The following is a 20,574-nucleotide window of genomic DNA, read 5'->3' on the forward strand; positions in this document are numbered from 1 at the left end:
AGAGAAACAGACATGCAAACAGATTATGTGCATCCCATCCTGCAGGAAATAATCGGAAATAAGTGGGAGAGATGCCACAAGAACTAAACTGTTTCTGTCATCAGTCTAAAGTTCATAATATTAAGGTAACTTCACTAAAACAAATTGGGATGAAAAGGAAAAAAATACACAAGAACTAATTTGCAATTGAAGTCATGGAACATATTCATTTTCAAGGTATGGTTGAGTTCTAGTCATTGATGCAGAAGGCATTTTACTTCTCCCAACCCAAAATGTATCAAAGGCCACATCTTTTTCAGACTGCTTCTCCATTGCTCTAATTTTCCTCCTCCTCATCTCTAACTTCAATATGACCATCATTAGCAAACCCAGTAAAACCAACCCCAAAATCCCAGCTACAAGTTCTATCTTCCGTAGGTTCCGGTGATGCCTTTCTTTCATCTTTGGCGTGGGCGCTGGCATTGGCGATGGTGTTGGCGATGGTGTTGGCACCGGAGGAGATGGAACAACAACAGAGAAATGGCCTAGACCATGTGTAATGCACTCATTTGCCTCAGTCATGTTCTTGATCTCAAAGCTCCCACCATCACCAAATTGGACACATTGTGGTGTCACATTTTTTGCTTGCACATCAATATGAGGAAAGCGGATTGTAATGGGGTCACCATAGGTACTGAAATTGAGCTTCTGGTTGCCTATTGCAGTTGCATTCGGAGAATCATAAGCCATGAAGCCCACCACAGGAGCAACCAATGTGTAATTGGACACTTGATAGTAAAGTGAAGACCAATTGCCTAAATTCTCAAACACTATAGCTAGCCTTCTGGTATAAGGCATTGGCACAACCCTTGGTGGTATATAAAACCAAGTGAGATTTACTCCTCTACTCCAAAACTTTGCACTAAGGATCCTAACAAATGAAACTTCCATGCCGGAGAAATTAGCCGGGAGAGAAATGTTGTACAGCATGCCGGTGTGAGGGCTCCTCACACTGGTATTTGCATAATCATGGAAGAAAGTAGTCAAGGACTCAGGGTCATAGCCATGTGAGGCTTGCACAAATGTTGATGACAATGACAGAGAAAATATGAGCCAGATGAAGAAGAACTCCATCAATACCACCCTTTAAATTCTTGAATTGCAGTCATATATAGCCATCTGTATGCCACACCCATTAAAGCTCCTATATTATACAAACTTCCCACAATTCATAGCAGGAAAATTCTTACCAAGTGATCATGAACAAGAAAAAAAAAAAAATCGAATCAAACCCACAATCTCAAATACAATAAACAACAATATATCCGTGTGGGATCAAAGTTTTTGCAGCATGTGATGTGATGCAGGACCAAGAATTGAAGATATGGGTTAGTTTTTTGAGAAGGTGAACCAAAATCACATCAAGAAATGAATGCCCTTCAGAATGATGACATGATCAGCCTGACCAAGTCTGAATTCTTCAAATCCTTATCTGTTCATCGTTACGATCTTCTTGGAGTTTCCTAGGAAATAGAGGGCATTTGGGGATGTGTTGGAGGGGGGAGGGTGAGGTGAAAATGTGGCAATTGAATATGGAATTTGGAAGAGGTCTGGTTGTTCTTGTTGTTGTATTGTATTCTATGAATATGGAAAGTCAATGCTACAGTGGCACCAAATGAGAAGGGGTCCTCTAAGAGTTGTTTAAGTTGTTATTTTATTGATTACTATTTTTGTTTTTGTTTTGGTTCCTAGTCAGTTGGGTTAGTTGGTGAGGGAAAGAGAGGGAGTGACTTGGTTTTGTCTTATGGCAGAGGTGTCAAGGAGGACTTGGAGGGCTATAGTTCCACAGGGGAAGACAGAAGCTCTGGACCCTCTGAAGCCTAAAATTGAGGGCTATTTTAGGCAAGTGGTTTGGGAAGCCCCTTGGATTGGCTCAAAGAAATTTTAAAAAATAAAAAATGAATGGAAGGTCCCATAGATGATTCAGAGGGTATAAATTCATAGTGCATATAGCTGCATATATATACTAATATACCTTCCCAATTCTTTTGTGTAAAGGTTTATAGTTTGATACATTATACAACTGTACAAGAGAACCTGCCCCTGGTTTCACAATGGTTTTGTTGATGATATTATTTAGTTGAGTTGGCCTTTGTAGTGCTTTTGGTTCAAGGCATGACTTGTACCGTCCTTAAATAAGGAATAGGTCTGGTTCCAACCACAATAATGAATAAACAAAGAAATAGTATACGAAATTCTTTGTGCATAATGAAATTAAAATTTTTAAGAAAGACAAATTGTTGCTCCAAAAGATTTTTTATTTTTTATAACCTAACATATGACAATAACAAGATTTTAGTATTTAAATGACGCTCGATTTTAAAGGGTTATCAACTGATTATTATACTCAACGAGAAATTCTTAAGTAAAATGGGTGTATACAAAGTTTCTTTTGCCACATTCTCTCACATATTAGTCACATAATCTATTGTGAAAAGAGCATTATATGCTCATTACATTTAAGAATTTCTCATGCTCAACTTATTGAGCAGATTCGTGACGTTTAATATAATTTTGGACATTTAATCTAATTGAAAAAAAATGGTCATTGCTATAGTGATTAAATAATAATAATTTGTTTTGTCTTACTATAATGTTAAGTGTCATTTGACTATATATACGTGTGATAGTGATAGTTGGTTAATAACTTAATAGGTCAATTATCATTATGTGGCCGGCTTTGATTAGAGTGTGAGCTGGTGCGTCTGTCATCAAAGCTGTCGTGTTAGTGGGTCAACTTATAAGACAATATAATATAAGACAGTGAATCTCGGACCTATAAGGTTTTTGGGCCGGGTCAATTGGGTTGGTGTAGTGGAGCACATATGGTTCATTAACAACCCAAGCCCCACCCCACCCTGGGCTGTAAAGAAGCCCATAGTTATGTAAATTGGGTTTTTTTGGATTGGTTTATAAAATTCTACTAGTTCTGATGCTTAAGCTCTATGGTTGGATTCAGACCCAAAAAAGAACTTCAAGTAGAGGTCCAATTTGAATTGGGTCAACTCAAACTCTTAAGTATGGCTGTCTGATCATGTGGTTAACCAGTGCTCAAAATTGATTCATATACACGACTGTGCTACTAAATAATCTCTTTAATCCTATATGAATATATGCAATGAGTCACTTTATTTTACAAACCAATTATAATTGAACACATATTCATTTCCCTTTTTTCTATGTAAGGCCTTCCACTATGCTGCCGGATTGTGTGACCCAAAAGAGGGTGTAACCCAAAGTGTAACCCAAATGTGTGTTTCAGTGTGACCCAAAATCAACTGTGACCCAAATCAACTTTAAGCCCACGTGAAGGAGAGAGAAACCGGTTTGGGCTGAAGAGAGAGGTGGGCCCCGCGCCTGACAAAGCTGACGAGCGGTTGCTGTTGCTGACGCAGGTGTCGGCTGACGCAAGCAAACTCGGTTGCAGCGCTGCCTTCCTTCGTTCCTTGACGCGTGGCTGAATGGGATACTCACCAACGGTCCAGATCGGCCGACCGTTGGTGATCAACGGCTGCTGCGTTTTGGCTTTTTTTTTTTTTTTTTTTTAGATGGGCCGGAAATGGATCAACGGCTGAGATTAATGGACCGTTGATAATCAACGGTCCAGATCGGCCATAGAGAGGTCTCCCGACGGTTGTCTTGGTGCCCAAATTAGAGCCGCCATGCTTTGGGAACAAATTTATGAAATTTTCAAGCGTAACATGGGGGGTGAAACAATTCGTAAGGTTGGCGGTGTTAAAGCACGATTCAAAGATATTGCGCGTGATTGCAACAAATTTTATGCTTGCTTATTGGAGGCCGAGCGAATGCGTGCAAGCGGTGCAAATGATGCCAATGTGGTAAGTTTTTATGCATTTATATATTTGCATGATTATTTTTTGTTTTATCCAATTATCAAGCATATTTATATATTTGTATAATTATTATATGTTTTGTTTATAAATGAAGCATACTTTGTATAATGGTATTACTATTTTATTGTTTTGTATATGTATCAAACATATTTATATATTTGTATGATTATTTTTGGTTGTGTTTATAAATGTAGCATATTTGTATAATGATATTATTATATTGTATTTTCACTATTTTGTTTATCTATCAAGCATATTTATATATTTGTATGATTATGGTTTTTGTTTTGTTTATAAATGTAGCAAATTTACTATTTATTTAAGTTATGTTTGCATTTCCACAAGAAAATTTATATATTTTTATTTTTATTTTATTATTGTAGTTTACGCAAGCACTTGAAGGCTTTCGAAACAAGACTGGATTCAAGTTTCCATGGGTGCACATTTGGAAAAAAATAAAGGAAAGTGCAAAGTATGCTGCCGTTCATGCTCCTGTTCGGGTTAGTGATTCAGAGACCCCCGCCACCGACGATGCCGACACTCCCGCCGATGATGATCCCGAGGAGACCGATCCAGTCATACCACTTGGCGAGGACGAAAACCCACCACCATTCCAACCATGCGGTTCCTCGCGGCCAAGGCCACCAGGGAGAAACCATGCAAAACGGGCCAAGGCAGCCGAGCCCGTCCAAACTCATATGGTTGAGGCAGTAGATCATTATAATGAAAATTCAAGGATTTTCATACAAACGAGAGTTGACAGAGAGCGTGCAAGGAGTGAAAGAGACGCCGCAAAGGAAGCAAGAGAAATGATGAGGATCGAGAGGCAGCTAGAATGGGAAGAACAAAATATTATGGGCCAAGACCTCTCCAAAATGAATGATGGGCAACGGATGTATTGGGAGCAAAAGATGGCTGAAGTCATTGCAAGGAGGCAAATGCGTGCTAACCACCATTCGGAGTCCACTCCATCTGGATACTACCCGGATCTTTCCAACCTCACTCACTCAAACCAGGGGTACCCGCCTAATAATTAGAATTAGACCTTGCTCTTTAATTGTGTTTTTTAGTTTGAATGTTAATCTTGTTTTAAATTATGTTTGCTCTTTAATTGTATCCTTTAATTTGAACGTCAATCTTGTTTTAAGTCATGGTTTGCTATTTATTCAATTAATGTTTGCATTTCCACCCAACATTGGATTCTCCCTTATTAACCACAGACTGATGCATGCTTTACAGTAGATAAGACTGATGCATGCTTTACAGTAGATAAGACTGATGCATGAAATGACTACACCATCATAAAGCAAATGAATGTGGACCATTCATTCCTTATCTCAAATGCAAGTGGTTTCAGTATAAATACCACTATATTTACCATGTTACACTCAATCTTATTTCAGGATCATTTCTCATTCCATAAACACCCAAATGAATACTTTTTATGTGTATTCATCCTCCTCCTCGTCTTCGGACTCTGATGCTGAATGGGATAGGGAAGAGGATGGAAGGGAGATGGTGGGTAAGTTGATTGTGTCAATGGGTCATACCGTCGTCGCCGGTACACCAAGGCATGGCGGTACTTCTTCAAATCGCCGGTACACACACCGGAATCGAGAAGCCGCCCACGAACGTCTCATGGACAACTACTTCATCCCCTCGCCAATCGAGGACACCGTGACTTTCCGCAGGCGATACCGCATGCACCAACCGCTATTCAATAGAATTCTCGAAGCGGTCTGCCTCCAGGATGAGTATTTCCGGCCAACAGTTGATGCCGTCGGTAGAGTGGGTTGCACACCTCACCAAAAGGTGACTGCAGCACTGCGGGTGATGGCATATGGCATTCCATATGATTTGGTCTCAGAGTCAATGACCATTAGCCAAACCACCATACGACAATCATTCTTGAAGTTCGTGAGAGCCATCACTGACGTCTTCAGACCAGAGTATCTCCGGAGGCCTACTCCGACCGATTTGAGGAAACTTTTGCGAAAAGGGAGCCGTAGAGGATTTCCAGGTATGATTGGTAGCTTGGATTGCATGCATTGGGTATGGCAAAATTGCCCAATGGCCGAGCAAGCTGTGTACCGTGGGCATTATCGTGTCCCAACAGTTATCCTTGAAGCCGTTGCTGGGTACGATACGTGGATATGGCATGCAAATTTTGGTATACCTGGGTCGAATAATGATATCAATGTGCTGGACTGTTCTCATCTCTTTGATGATATGATTTCCGGCCGAAACCACAGGGTGAAATTCACTGTGAATGGGATAGACTACACCATTCCATACTTTCTTGCAGATGGGATCTACCCTCAATGGTCAACTCTTATCACTACATTGCACAGTCCCGTTCTTCCCCACCATAAGTTGTTTGCCGCTCGACAGGAGGGATACAGGAAGGATGTGGAGAGGGCGTTCGGAATTTTAAAAGCCCGGTGGCAGATTATAAAACGACCTGCTCGTTATTGGCGTCCGATTGAGCTTGGGTATATCATGAAGGCGTGCATAATATTGCACAATATGATCGTGGAGGATGAGCGCCCTGAGGATGACGGTAGGGATGACCCAATAGACCCAGAAGCGAGCACTAGAAGGGCAGAAGCTGAATACGAAGGTGTAGAACCATGTCCGACCGGTGCCGCTCCATCATCATTACCTGAGATGAATGTTCGTCGGAATTTGCTTAGGGACCGAAATGTCAACGAATCCCTAAAAACTAATTTGATTGAGCACATCTGGATCCGAGAGGGGAACCCACCACTTGCCCCAACATATTGACGACCTGGATCATGGTTCGTCAATATTGTTCTCATTATGATTGTTGTTGTTGTTTTTTCTTTAAATCATCGTATTGTTCTTGTTTTTTTTTCCTTTTAGTGATCATGTTGTACTTGTTTTTCCTTTAAATCATCGTGTTGTTTTTCTTGTTTGTGGTTGTTGAAGTCCCGATGTTGTAAGGCTTATGTTGTCTAATTTATGAAATTTTCTTATTTTAAATATATTCAATATTGACCTTATTTTAAAGATCTCATTAAAATAAGATCACTAGAATCATTTTTATTATACTTTAAATTTAAAATTATCAATTAAATATCACTTAATCAATATTAGACATATTTTAAATATGTATAAAACACTGTGACCCAAAATGGGTCACAGCACCATAAATGGAAGAATTGGGTCACAGCACTATTTGTGACCCAAAATGGGTTTTGGGTCACAAAAAATGGCTTTACCATAGTGGAAGGCCTAAGAGGTGCATAATACTATAATAGGTAAGTATAGAAGAATCCAAATCGACTTTTTACCCTTGGTTTATTTGCATGGCAATCTTTTTAGATTGTAAATCATCAACAACTATGACAATTTGGAAAGAGAAAAAGAGATCATTATGCTTTGAGCTTGAGAAAGAGAGACCTCAAACGTGGATTTCAGATAGGGAATCATCCAATGAAAAAGGTTCATTCGTCCACGTGTCAAGCTCTCCGACGACACTGTGGAAGTAGTACCACCACCAAAGGATAATGAATGAAGAAACCAAGGCCCAACACTTGGGAGTAAAAAAAATCTTTGCACGCAAACGAAGCAATCAACAAAGTCAGACCCCAAAAAAGCAGAGCAGCTGAGGATACGACTCTCTCAGACTCGGTACGCGTTCAAGTGTATTCAATCTCATGGCAGCGACAGCTTCTTCCATGGCGGCCACTGCCGTGTTCATACCACGTGTCCCCTCCAAACCTGCTCGCTGCTCTGCCTTGCCTTACCTCCCTCCTCGCTTCTCCTCCTCCCCATCTTCCTTTTCTCTTAAAGCCTTCTCGGGTACGCTAATTTTCAAGCATGTGTGTTGGTTTTTGTGTTTTTTTGGTTGGTTGGTTTTTGTGGGGTTTTCTGCAATTTTGAGCTGTTGAAGTTAAGCGTTTTTTGCAATTTTGAGCTGTTGGGTTGCTGAGAAAATGTGGGAGAGGGAATGTTTGGGGTTTTGATTTATTTGAGAGTTAGTTATGTGGGTCTTGATGAATTTGTCAGCTAGTTGCAGCCGACTGGGTTTAATTGAAGTATTTGGCTCTGCTCAAGTTTTTTATGATTTTGGGAACTGAAATAGTTTATAAAGAATTTTGATTGTGTTTTATTTTGTTTTCCTTTATTTCTCATACTAACAGAAGTAGTGGAAAGGTAAATAAGTGATAAGGGTCATAAATCTTGCTTCTGGTTCTTGAAGCACAGGTTTTGAACTTTTCTGTTCGTTTTTTGTAAGTAGGGTGTTGATTGAGATGAGCATAATTGTCTGCTGTTATGTGCTGATGGCATAAATATTATTTGAGAGGCAATGATTAGGAGGAATCTGAGGGATATGCTTTATAGACAGAAAATGAAGGTAAGCCGAAGTTACAAGAAGGAATCAATGTATTTGAGTTTAATCAAGTTCAATAATAGTGATAGAAACTTCTTACTTTATTACGCGCCTGCAAAAATCAAAATTCTGTCTTTAGTTTCATGTGGAAATCAGTCTCAATAGACTTTGAGGGTGCCAATTTTGGGAATGTCGGTGCTTTTGGATTCTTAGACATCTATGTATAAATCTAGGCAGTAGGCACTTAATAATTGTAGGCTTGTAGTTGGTATGGTGCATTGCAAGTGAACGAACTAACAACAGTCGTTTTAACTTTCCTTGCTTTCCCCTCCATATATGCCAATTCCACTTCACATACCTTCATAGCTAATGAGTCAATGACAGGAGATGTAAACCTTAGTGTTCATATTATGAAGTGGGAATAACGCTAGTGCACCCGAGTTGATGCCTATCATGTTTCTTTGATGGTTGTTGAGATAGGGGTGGGACTTTAGTGCCCTGTACTGTGAAAAAAGAATCAGTGGCAAATAGAGTAGGAGTTTCAATGGACCAATGTCCTAATCACATAAATTGCTCAAGATTTATTGCAGCTCTTGAGTACATGCATGAAATACAAGACACACACATGAAGATGATGTTTACTTTTGGAGTGTGGTTTTTTTCTTTCTTTTTTCAGTATGGCAGAACTTAAACTTGATTGGTCCTAATTATTTAGTTCATCTTGGCTGTTTCTACGGTTTTGAAGTGCAATTCATAAGCATGACTATTGCTTTACCCTTTTTTTGTTTATTGCTTTTCACTATTTATTGGATATTTTGGAGTTGAGCTCTTATTTTCAATTCGTTTGTCTTTATGTAAACTGCTTGAAATGAATGAAAACTATAAGCTTAAGTAAGCATGTTTATCTTTCAAAGAGTCCCGGAGGCCTTCTCTTCAGATCAGAGCATCATCTTCAGAAGAGACATCCACTTCCGTTGACGCTGGTGAAATTTTTTCAGACTTGAAGGAGAAGGTATGAAATACGCTGGCACTATATTACTGCAAGAAGCTTGTTGTTGCCCTTTGTATTGAATCTTTTTGATAAACCTTTTCTAAGTTTCTGCTCCCTACAGTTTTTTCTTTTTTACGACTTTTCTTGATGGAGTGAAAACAATATTTGGTTTAAAAATGATATCCTTTATGTTCTCATTATCAGTGGGATGCAGTTGAAAACAAGTCCACAGTACTTCTATATGGAGGAGGGGCAATAGTCACTGTGTGGCTGTCTTCAACAGTTGTTAGTGCTGTCAATTCCGTGCCACTGGTAAGTGATTTCTTTGAAAAGCATATACCTCTAGATTCTTCAGTTTCATTATATCCGAAATGATGAATGCTTTTCCACTCATTGATTTGGTTTGGCATTGTTAATTTTCTAGATTTAAAGACTGCTGCTGTCTCTGTGTCTGTGTGTCTGTTTGTATATCTCCTCACTCCAAATTAATTTTATTATGTCATCAGCTTCCAAAGGTCCTGGAGTTGGTAGGGCTAGGATACACTGGATGGTTTGTCTACCGTTACCTACTCTTCAAGGCAAGTCAAAAAGCTCTCAAATTAAATTTGAATGCTGCTCATGATTTTAATAACTATAACAGCATATGTGCTTTCTGTAATTGAGCACTTGAAAGCAACTTGTCATTGGCTACAGCACATATATTGGCATGTAGACTACATAATTTTAACAAGTGCAATTTCTGCTCCTATTAACCTCAGTCGAGCAGAAAAGAACTAGCTACAGACATTGAAGCATTGAAGAAGAAGATTGCTGGAACTGAATAGATCCTAAGATTGCGGTGGCAAAATTCAAGCATCTTTCGACCCAAAAAAAAAAAAAAAAGTCATGCATCTTTCTCTTCACCATCCTTTGATTTTGGTTCTGTATCACCACTGTAAGAGGTATTTGTATCCAGTAATCTAAAATAGGCTTTCTTTGAATGATCGTTTCTCCTGTACTTCCATATTTCATCTTTGGAATAAAATATGACAATTTCATGTCAATGCGTCTGATGGAAAACTGTTGCTAATATTTGCCATTTGCATGCGATTGAAAATGCTTTCAAAATTGTTCACTCCTTCATGAAGGTCATTACAGAGTGAGATTGTAGGTCCGACTGTAATTGTGAGCTGTGTTTAAATTGAAAATCTATATGCATATAACAACATCACGGTTTCAGAAAAAAGAATTCAACTTAATTTGTGGATGGTCCAATGATAGAAGGATGAGTATGGATGGAGGTAAACATGTATTTAGCAGTCGTGTGTGATTTGTGAGTGATTGCACCCATCAAAGAAATCCATCAAAATCTCAAAGTTATATGAATATCCTAGTCATCAAATAACAACAACGGCATTATATATAATATATGGTACTACCACAACTACTGCCTCAAATTAATCATACTCAACAACTCATTAAAGAAAACTTCAAAAAGAACAAGACCCAAAATTCAAATCCTATCAATATCCTCGTCCTCAAAATCAACATTATTATCATCACCAGCAGCATCGTCATCGTCAACAATGCCCTCATTCAGCCTGGTACTTGCAGGCAACTCACCGTAGGCCTTGAGCAGGCGGGCCTCGTCGGGCATGTACTTGAGGATGACGTCTGCCTTACCATCCTGGTAGTCCCTGAGGCCGACGAGGATGATGTCCCCGGCGGCAATCCAGATCTTCTTGTGCATCTTGCCACGGATGTGGCAGAGGCGCTCGGTGCCGTCCATGCAGGCGGCCTGGAAGCGGCCGTTGCCGAGCATCCGGAGGACCTGCGCATACTCCTGGCCGTCTTCCTTGAAGATGAGCTCGCGCTTGTCATAGTCGTCGGCCTCATTCTTCCCCCTCTTGCGGTTCTTGCCACCCTTGCCCTTGTTTTTCGGCATCTTCTACTTACTCTTTCTTGTCTCTCAAGCAAAGAGACTGACGCTATGTGATGAGTGACTCTCTGTATCACTGTATGTATGTATCAAAGGGTTCTTGGCTTTTGGATCTCTCTTATTTATACTGTCTTTTTCTTTTTTCTTGTGGAACAAGGATAGAATCCACACGTAGCTTTCTTGTGGAACAAGAATACTAAACTGAAGTAGTTTATTTTATTCCGAGTTCAAATCCGGGGTCTCGGAGGATCTGCTAGACTTTTGTTTTGAGCATGACACCTCATTAAAATTTGATCCTAGGGCATACTGACAGACAGAAACGTTGGTCTCACACCACTCTTGGACACGAGTCAGAAATGGAAGTCAGTCCGTTGATGCAAAGCAGGAGATTGGGAGGAACAAAATGATGGGTTTTTACTAATTTATATCATATGAAGAAGAGACTGAAATGATTTTTAATTTCTTTATGAATAAAATTTTAAGATTGAAATGAAGTTGCATTACTCCATTGCGGGCTGGATTTCTGCGAGTCTTTTTTTTTTTTTTTCTGCAAATTTTCTTTTCATACAGAGGGGCTGAAGAAGACGTACGTTTTCCATTAGTTTATCCAAAGGTTTTTTTTTTTTCTTTTCTAAATACATAATATAAGTTTTTAAGCCTTTGATCAAATTTTAATGAGGTGTCATGCTCAAAACAAAAGTTTAGCAGATCCTAGCAGGGAGAATCCAACTTTTTAGTGGGGGTTATTCTTGTATTGGAAATTATTTTTCTCACGTGATAGACTGATGAGATGTTAATGTTATCCAACTCAATCTATTGATTAAAGGAAAAATTAGAATTTAGTATTTTTAACATTTTTTATTTGAAAAAAAATTATATGCTTTTTATTTTATTTTAAATAAAACAATGTGACCATTGTTTTTCAAAGAAATATGTCATTATTGTTAAAGAAAATGGTAGATCAGGTTAATGAGAAGAATAGAAAGCTCAAGTACAGAACATTAAAATATTCTACAACTTAAATTATTATTATTATTTTCAAAAGTTGTTCCGCCCCTAATGGGAAGGGGCAGTTGGGTACTACTTGGGTGTGTATAAAGGTCAGACCTTCAGTTGGATGTTTTTACTACATACTACTACTAGATGGAAATCATGGAATTGGTGATGGATTGTCACTCGGTGCGTGTGCAAAGAATTAAAAGTGACAAGAAAATAAGTAACAGCAAGAAGTAATAGAACATGAAGTAATTTACAATTATCATACCATCCTTAATAATAAAACCTCAAGAGATTTGCTGAGATCATAGTAATAGATTACCAACGAAATGAGAAGCAGATATTTCTAATCATGTTTAAGCCTCCAACAGAGAGCTACATTGTGTCTGGTTATTACAATGCCTTCTCCAACTTGGGAGGAAAAGGATGGTAAGGAAGCAAGCAAGGACAAGCGAACAAATAAAAAGAAAATGGTCAGGCGTACTCCCTCCGGGGAGGGAACATCAAACTACTGCACTGCTTCGGCAGCCCAAATGATATAGAAGTCAGTGTCTGATGGTAAGCTCCGCTCTAAGATGGAGGACGCCGTTTATGAAGTACAAACTATCCTCGGCCATGAAGGAAGTCCATGGTATGGCAAATAAGTTTCGGTAGCCAACTGCCTTGCCCCCAGTAAATGTGTAGTTCCCTTTGTATTTGCTAATAAATTCCTCAGTTGGCTTTGATCTTGCGGCAAATTCGTAGTCCACTGCAAAACTCACTGACCCTTTTTCCTGCATTCCCAGAAACAGCCCAAAACAGTGGAAAGAACTCTGCTGGTCCATGTTGCAATGTGCAGAGAGAAAGAACCCTTGTCCACCCAAGTGGAATGCCTGAGAATACACCCGTCCAGATGGGAATAGATTTGCACACTCCTCCCGCTTCAGGTCCAGGTACACCACACACTGCTGCCTGGGAAGGTCAAATTCCACCACCTTCACGGGGCGATACTTGTATGCTCGCTCTACAAAGCGACGGTTCAAGGTAGCAGACTCCTCCGCTGCAAGGATTCGCTGCCGGTGTGGGGCCTCAGCCTTGAAGAAGAGAGCCTCGAGCACAAGCTTGGATGCAGCTTCATGGTCAAAATCATTACAGGTTAAAACTTTCTTCAGCTTTCTACAAGTCATGTAAGGGAAGCGGATATAGCGTGCAAGCCGAGAACCCAAGATCTCTCGCCGTTCCTCCAGTCTTGGGTAGTGAGTCCTGGACCATTTCAACACAAAGTCATATACAGCATCCTCTGATGCAACCTGGAGATCATCACTGGCTATAATTGCCTCTATTCCAGCTAGGGGTAAGTTCATGACCTCTTCTATAAACCTGGGAAAAATAATCGAATGTCAAAAATATACCTTCCAAAAATGCAAACAACATTAATTAACAAGAATATGGTAGAGATCAAGTTCAACTACCCGTAACAATGAAAACTTACTTGCTTATGTCCTTGTAGCGGGCAGCAAGGTACTGCTTTGCTGCATCAGTCAATGCCTGGACTGCTTCAGCCATTAGAACACTGGAAGGAAGCTCTAGATAAAGCAATGCAGACTCGGGTGTCATGGACAAATTCCGCAACAGCCGGCTGCAATACCTCATGCATGAAGCAACCTCAAATTTGTCAGCAGCCATCAGCACATCCAGCAAAGCAGGAGCTGTGGAGGTGGACAAAGTATTACTGTACATAAAATTCAGGAGCTCCATGAGCGCAGCTTCTTCTGTACACAGGAAGAATAAGTACAACAATTGTAAGGTCACTTTATTGGCAACAACTCATAAATTAATAGTTTCCATGGAAGCAAGGCACAAATAAGAACTAAATATAAAAGGTAATAGTAAGCGTCTGATCTTTTTTGTACCAGAGGCATTGATTCGCAAGGTTACGTGTCGCTGTTCAGACTCCCTCATTCCATTTGAAAAGAGCTGCATGATAATACAACAAGGGGGAAAATGAGAAACACCGTCGAGTGTAAAAAGCAAGCAAAGGAAAAGGAACACAAAACCAGAGGATATTAACCTTATAGAAAAATGGACTTTTTGCTGCCAAAATTGGAGAGCTAATGTGTAATGTTTTAACTCTCACAACTGTAGAACAATCCATTCCCCAGTCTGAGTCATTGCTGTTTGCGGCTTCATCTCCTACAAGAACATCCATTCAGGGTTAGTGATAATATTATAGGAATTACACTGCATAGCTCTTGATAAGACCGTAAATTTTACTCGCAGCAAGAGGTACAAGGATGTAACAAATGGACTCAGACGATAGTATTACGGTTTCACTCAGATAACATTATTCTTATGAATTTATGGACTCTCGCTGAGAAATATCGAGGTGCACAATAACATGAAACACTTAAATAGAACAGTATTCAGTTCAAGCATGATTTTCTTATTTCTATGTTTCTGAATGAACGAATGAAAAGATTTGCCAATACCTGAAGGTGATTCTTCAACCATTGCAACTGCTTCCTCATCTTGATTTTCACATCCCTCGCAATCATCCATATCAGGTTGGTTGTCGTTCAAGATTTGCTCCTCGGGGCATTCAGTGAGATCCAAAACTGAAACACAAATCCAAAACATTAACCAACATTGCCATTAAATCACATAATATGCACAAACAAAATGTATGAAACAGCAGGAAAGAAGAAGCATGCATGTGATTGAATAGTACCCAGACAACAGAAACAACAATCCCAAACTACCAAAAGGGAATCAAACAAACTGAGAAGCGGCAATTATGCTTTCTTCTAGCCCATAAAGTCAATGAATTGGAACCTTTCATGTCTTTCCTCCAATAACAACCAAAACACCAAGTTGAATAAATGAATTCGAAATTAAAAACTAAAACCTCCTTTTCAGTTTTCTTTGGTTTCCAGTAGTTTCAACGTCAAACAAAGTAAGTCTTGTGCAATCAATCATATGGCTCGACAAAGTCAAATACTTTGATTTCTCATGAGGTGTACAGCATAAAAAGTAGTAACCCAATTCGATATGAAATTCCCTTTTCCTTCCATTTCCACGATTTTCTCAGTACCCAAACAAACAAAGAGACAAATGCAATGGCCATAAACGAGTATTATTATTATTCCTCAACTAATAAGCTAAATCAAAAAGTTCGTTGCACTTGAAATTGATTTTAAGAAAGTCGAGGTTCTACAAAACATAGCCCTTAGTTTAAAGCCAAATTCTTTGGTGTGATCATGAACCCAGCTTCCATTTCTCTCTCTCAGCTAAACACGAAACCCTAAAACCCCCAAAACGACCACACACTTGGTGGAATAATATATTCTCGAAAACGAAACAAAACGACATACCGTTTTCCTTCTTGATGTCTTCTCTCCGGCGCTTGCGGTGGCGGGCCCAATCGGCGATACTGGTGCAGGCCTCGGAATCGGGCCGGGTCTCGGGCGTGTCGCCCATGATCTCGATCCGGAGCAAGCGGTCGGAGAAGTTACTGTCGTTGAAGGCGAAGGCGAAATCGGCGTCCGCGGAGGGCGTGGCGGCCCGCGAGAAGTCCGAGTCCATGACCGTACTTCTCGGGTCGAATAGATCCGTATTCAAATCCTTCATAACGTTTTAAAAGAGAAAAGGACAAAAGCTAAAACCCCAGAAGAAGAAGATGAAGAAGACCTAGAGGGGTGAGGTGGCGGAATTAGAGAGAAGGTAGGACGGAGCTTGGGTGAGACAGAGAGGGAGACACAGTCTCAGAGAGAGAGAGAGCTGATTGAAATGAAGAGGTAAAGGAAGAGGAGAGGGTCTTAATAACTGAAGCGGCAGACGAGACAAGACCCTCTCTCTTTCTCTCTCTCACCTCTTTTGTTTTGTTTGTTACTGTGACTCAAATTTCTCTCTAATTTTTTGGGTTTGTTTGTTGCATCTGACTTGGATTTTGCGCTGTGTTTGAATTTCAGTTTTTTTTTTTGGGTACATTTTTTTTAATTATTTAGTTTATTGGCAAAGAAAACACACGTAATTGGGGGTTTGTGACAGGTCAATTAAGGTAGGCAATAAATGGTATGAGCCATCGAGTCATGACTCGTTTGACAATTTAGGATTGGGCACTGGTAATGCAACAATAAATGTTGCTTTGGGGGGTTTTGGTGAGTGGTAAATATCACGAGTTAATTAGACGTATACTTTTTTATGTTTATCGTTTTTTCATATATATCATTTGGGGTTTCAATAATTATATATATACTCTCTGAGATTTCAAAACTGTTACATATAACCCTCTATAATGAGACGAAAAATGATGAGAAATTATGTAAAAATACGTGCTAAAGGGTGAAATGACCTAATAAGATTACTCAAGGTGTAAGTTTCAATCTCAATACAAATATTTTTATTTATTTTTTTATTTTTTTCTCTTGTAGGGGGTTATATGCAATAGTTTTGAAACCTCAAAGGTGTACGTGTAATTTTTGAAATCCCAGAAGATATATGTGAAAAGACGATAAACCTCAAAAGGTGTAAGTGTAATTAACTCTAAGTACCACATATCTTATCTTGTTTTTTTTTTCAATACCACTTCTCTTATCTAGTGTTGATGACTATTCTTGAAGAAAGAAAATTGCGAATTGGCAATGACAATGTGGGATTATCCATGTATTAGTGTGAGAGGGTACAAAAAGTGTTATGAATTCACGATATTTTGTTCACATATCACATAAAAAGTGTTGTAATTCAAGAGTATTTTTTCATGAAAATTCAACAATTATGAAAAACAAAAAACAAATCTCATTCAACATTTGAATGGCCTTTGAGTAATAGTTCAAGCGTTCAAACGCTTATCTAATATTTTTTGAAATATGTTATTTGACTCAATTTTTAATTTATATAACATTTATATATTGAACTCTATAAATAATTAAAAAAAATATATCCCGACAAATAAACTGTTGGGAAATAATTGAGAAAAAAAAGTCACATTGGCCATAAAAAATAAAAAATAAAAACATTTTTTATTTTTTTTTGTAAACCGAATGGTTACTGTGGCCAAATTATGGCAGTCATTCCTTACTTCATATGTTGTTTATTAATTAATGTTTGGATAAATGAAGAGCTGCATTGGCTTTGTTATGACCAACTGTAAAATTACTACACTTGAGCTTTTTTTTAGAAGGGAAGCGGATTTCGGGTTTTCAGTTTTTTAAATGTAAACTATAAATTACTGTAATGAGGTTTTTCTAGAATGGGTATAACTTCTTCTTTTTTTTTTTTTTTTTTTTTGGATAAGGATATTTACACTTTAACAATTAACCATTACTAAATTAACAATTTGGTGGATAAAGCTCAGTAACTTTTTTTTTTATAAGGATAGTCACAGTTTAACAACTAACTAACCAAGCATGGTAATGAACAAATTTCGGTGGATAAGGCTTGTTTACCAGAAAAGTCCAGGAAAAAAAATGGTAATGAAACTATAATTACAGTTTATAGAGCTAACAAAAATATGAGAAAGAGTACGAAAGTGAATAAGAATTAGAACAAATCAAATATTCGATTCCTCCAACATAATCAAAATAATAATTGGACAATTAAAGGTTAGACTATATTGGCTCTAAATATTAAGAGATGTTTTCCATCATTGCAAGAATTTTATCAAATGGGATAATAGGACACAATGTGTCTATATAATTGGATATCACTATAGATGCAATCAAATTAAATAAAATATTTATACAAATATTTTTTTTTTTCAGATTTACTTATATTTTTGCTCAAAGCAAAATATTACTATTGTACCAAAATAAAATATGGAACTGCGACCCATGCTGAGTGCCGGAGTAGTAACGGAAAGCCTTTCGAAGATTTAGTCATAGTGTGGAAGGCTTGGAGGGTTCCAGACTCCAAGGAGCCTTTCTGAATATGCAAATGAATCCCTGCAGTTTTGGACACGGTTTTAAACAATAGAATATAATTATCAAATAAAAATACTACAAACACATGATTTGCATTTATATATATATTATTTATTAATTCATGGGTCAAAATATTAATAGTCATATGCATGATTTCTTCTCAACGTATTGGACGGCACAGTACTGGTCATGTTTGCACTTCTTCTTTTAGTGTACGATAGTCCGGGCTGGGCTGAGATGTCCTAGTCACACTTGTATGGTTACAGGTAAGGATTCACACACCTTTTTTTTTTTTGGTTGCGGATTATAGGTACAGAGATACTTAGCGAATGAGATACTGTTGGACCGTTAAGAATCAGATTTACTAACTATCTCGCATTTATCGGGAAGCTAATGGGGTTGCTGATGCCCTTGCAATTGATAGCCACAACTTATATATATATATATATATATATATATATATAATATTAAAAAGGGAAGGATTTATAACATTCTATTTTTAACATAAGTTTTGACACAAATTTTTAATGGAACTCATTTCACATAGAAGTTTAATAATTTGAAACTTCTATTTTGTAGTTTTCTATTAAAAGATCAATCTTTCAAAAAAATAGGTAAATCATAAATTATTTACGTATAAAGATTAAATGTTCAACATTTCAAGTATTTATTTTATTGACCACTTAATCTTTTTAGGTAATATTTGCCTTATTTTGCTCGCTTTTGCATTTTGATTGATATGTCAGGTGTAGGTTGTTTGCATGTGTTTCCTTTATAAGATTTTGTTTAATCTAATTAAAGAAAAATAGAAGATGTTAAGCTAGCTGGGAAAATATGATGATAAATGCTATTTATCTTATCCTTTCTACATTCTTTTATGATTTTCTCTTTTAATTATTTTTTTTATTGTAATCTCACGATCAAAATAGTTCATTTTTATGTTATTCTTTAAAAATTATTTTATAAAAAAATTAATCAAATCAAAAATTATTTAGTTATATAATTATAATAAAATAAACAAACGATTTTGATTACAATTTGATTCACTATCTGTTTATTTGATAACACAATTATATGATCATATAAACAGTTCTAACCAAGAGATTAGACTGCAAAATAATAATAATAATAAAGGATAATTAAAAACGGAAGAAAAGATAAAAAGGATAAAGTAGATAGCATTTCTCAAACATAATAGTCCACAAGAATTAGATGCTTGCGGGTTTGCAAGACAACCTCATCATTCACAACTTGACTTACCGGCCAGTTGGGTTTTGGTCCAACCCAATAAAGCTGCGCCAAGTTTATTTTTCAAGTGTGTTATCCAATACATATATAAATACATGACTTCTAATGAATACTTGAATGCACCATGTCAATATATCTACGAGGTATAATTATCCCACCTAAATTTCTTTCAACCTAACTTATTTGACTTTTTGTTAACAGGTCGTGAACCACCTTGCGGGTACGACCTACCCATTGCCCTCAAACCCTTTCTTAGGCACGACCTACCTATAGGCTATAGCCCTCAAACCCTTTCTTATTTTTCTCATCGTCTCTTGGATTCTCTCACAAATTTCTCTCCAGCTCAAGTGTCTCATAATAATTGTCATATATACCTCTCTCTATTTTTATATTAATGGTTTCATAACTCTTTGTTGGAATGTATTCATATTGGACTAATTCTAGTAATGCAAATTTTGTCAATATATTCTAATTGTTTATTTACTGTTTGGAAAAAAAAAATGTTTTCACTGCAATTACTTAATTTTTTTTTATTTAACATATAAAGTTCACGATATACTTCAGTTTAAGCAATTTCGAATCATTTGAGATGAGAAAAGTTCATGATTGGGCCACGCTCCGGCCCATTGACCCACAATCCACAATTAGAGTCGTGACTCGTGGCCAAGCTATGTATGACTAGACAAGCAATGTTGACTATACTATACTAGAAGGATCTATCACATGCAATTTCTGTGCATAATGTTTAGGTATATCCGTATATATAAAGATAATGAATAAAGTAAAAAATAATATATGGAAAGTAAGGTAATTTAATTACCATATTATCATGACGTTTTTTTGGATATTATATTATCGATCAATACCCTTCTAAATAGTAAAAAATAAAGGCATATTTTTTTCGGTTACAACAATAAAGCCTTGATATTTGATGTACATTAAAAATAATTCATCATTGATAAAGTCCATGGTATAACATTCTTTGGTAAACAAGTATATATAATTCAAAATCATTCTAATTAATAATTCTGATTTGGATAAAACCGTGCATGTGAGGGCAGACATGCAACTTTGCCTTTGCTATATATAATTAGACTGAGAGTGACAAAGTGTAACTTGTAAGTGGAAAAATGGGACAAAAAAGCATGAAAGATTGTTGTTACAATAAAAGGGTACATATATTACAACAACAAAAAATGGTACATTGATCACCTCAAAGTTCCCAAAAGGGCACACAATTAGAGATAGACGGCCACCCTTCACAAAACTTCACA

At 37.5% G+C, this 20,574-nt stretch overlaps 4 protein-coding genes across 4 annotated transcripts; 1 reads left to right on the forward strand and 3 right to left on the reverse strand.

The window, feature by feature from the left end:
* Positions 1-58: 58 nt before the first annotated feature.
* On the reverse strand, positions 59-1,492 carry LOC147290499 (transmembrane protein, putative (DUF1191)). The gene has a single exon (XM_086235151.1). It carries the CDS (start codon positions 1,111-1,113, stop codon positions 193-195), a length of 921 nt encoding a protein of 306 aa, XP_086091277.1. The 5' UTR covers positions 1,114-1,492; the 3' UTR covers positions 59-192.
* A 5,944-nt stretch (positions 1,493-7,436) lies between these two features.
* LOC147290500 (CURVATURE THYLAKOID 1A-like protein) lies at positions 7,437-10,284 on the forward strand. Its single transcript, XM_086238510.1, has 5 exons — positions 7,437-7,718; positions 9,165-9,262; positions 9,446-9,553; positions 9,748-9,819; positions 10,000-10,284. Exons 1-5 carry the CDS (start codon positions 7,574-7,576, stop codon positions 10,063-10,065), a joined length of 489 nt encoding a protein of 162 aa, XP_086094636.1. The 5' UTR covers positions 7,437-7,573; the 3' UTR covers positions 10,066-10,284.
* Positions 10,285-10,733: 449 nt separating this feature from the next.
* On the reverse strand, positions 10,734-11,165 carry LOC147290501 (eukaryotic translation initiation factor 1A-like). The gene has a single exon (XM_086238110.1). The coding sequence runs from the start codon at positions 11,163-11,165 to the stop codon at positions 10,734-10,736; it is 432 nt and encodes a 143-aa protein (XP_086094236.1).
* A 1,211-nt stretch (positions 11,166-12,376) lies between these two features.
* On the reverse strand, positions 12,377-15,988 carry LOC147290502 (BTB/POZ domain-containing protein POB1-like). Its single transcript, XM_086235148.1, has 6 exons — positions 15,506-15,988; positions 14,624-14,749; positions 14,206-14,327; positions 14,048-14,111; positions 13,627-13,906; positions 12,377-13,514 (listed from the first exon to the last, which is right to left on the reverse strand). Exons 1-6 carry the CDS (start codon positions 15,759-15,761, stop codon positions 12,701-12,703), a joined length of 1,662 nt encoding a protein of 553 aa, XP_086091274.1. The 5' UTR covers positions 15,762-15,988; the 3' UTR covers positions 12,377-12,700.
* Positions 15,989-20,574: the final 4,586 nt, after the last annotated feature.

This window comes from Dryas octopetala, chromosome 3 (genome assembly GCF_963921425.1).
Source record: "Dryas octopetala chromosome 3, drDryOcto1.1, whole genome shotgun sequence".
Classification (NCBI taxonomy): Eukaryota; Viridiplantae; Streptophyta; class Magnoliopsida; order Rosales; family Rosaceae; genus Dryas; species Dryas octopetala.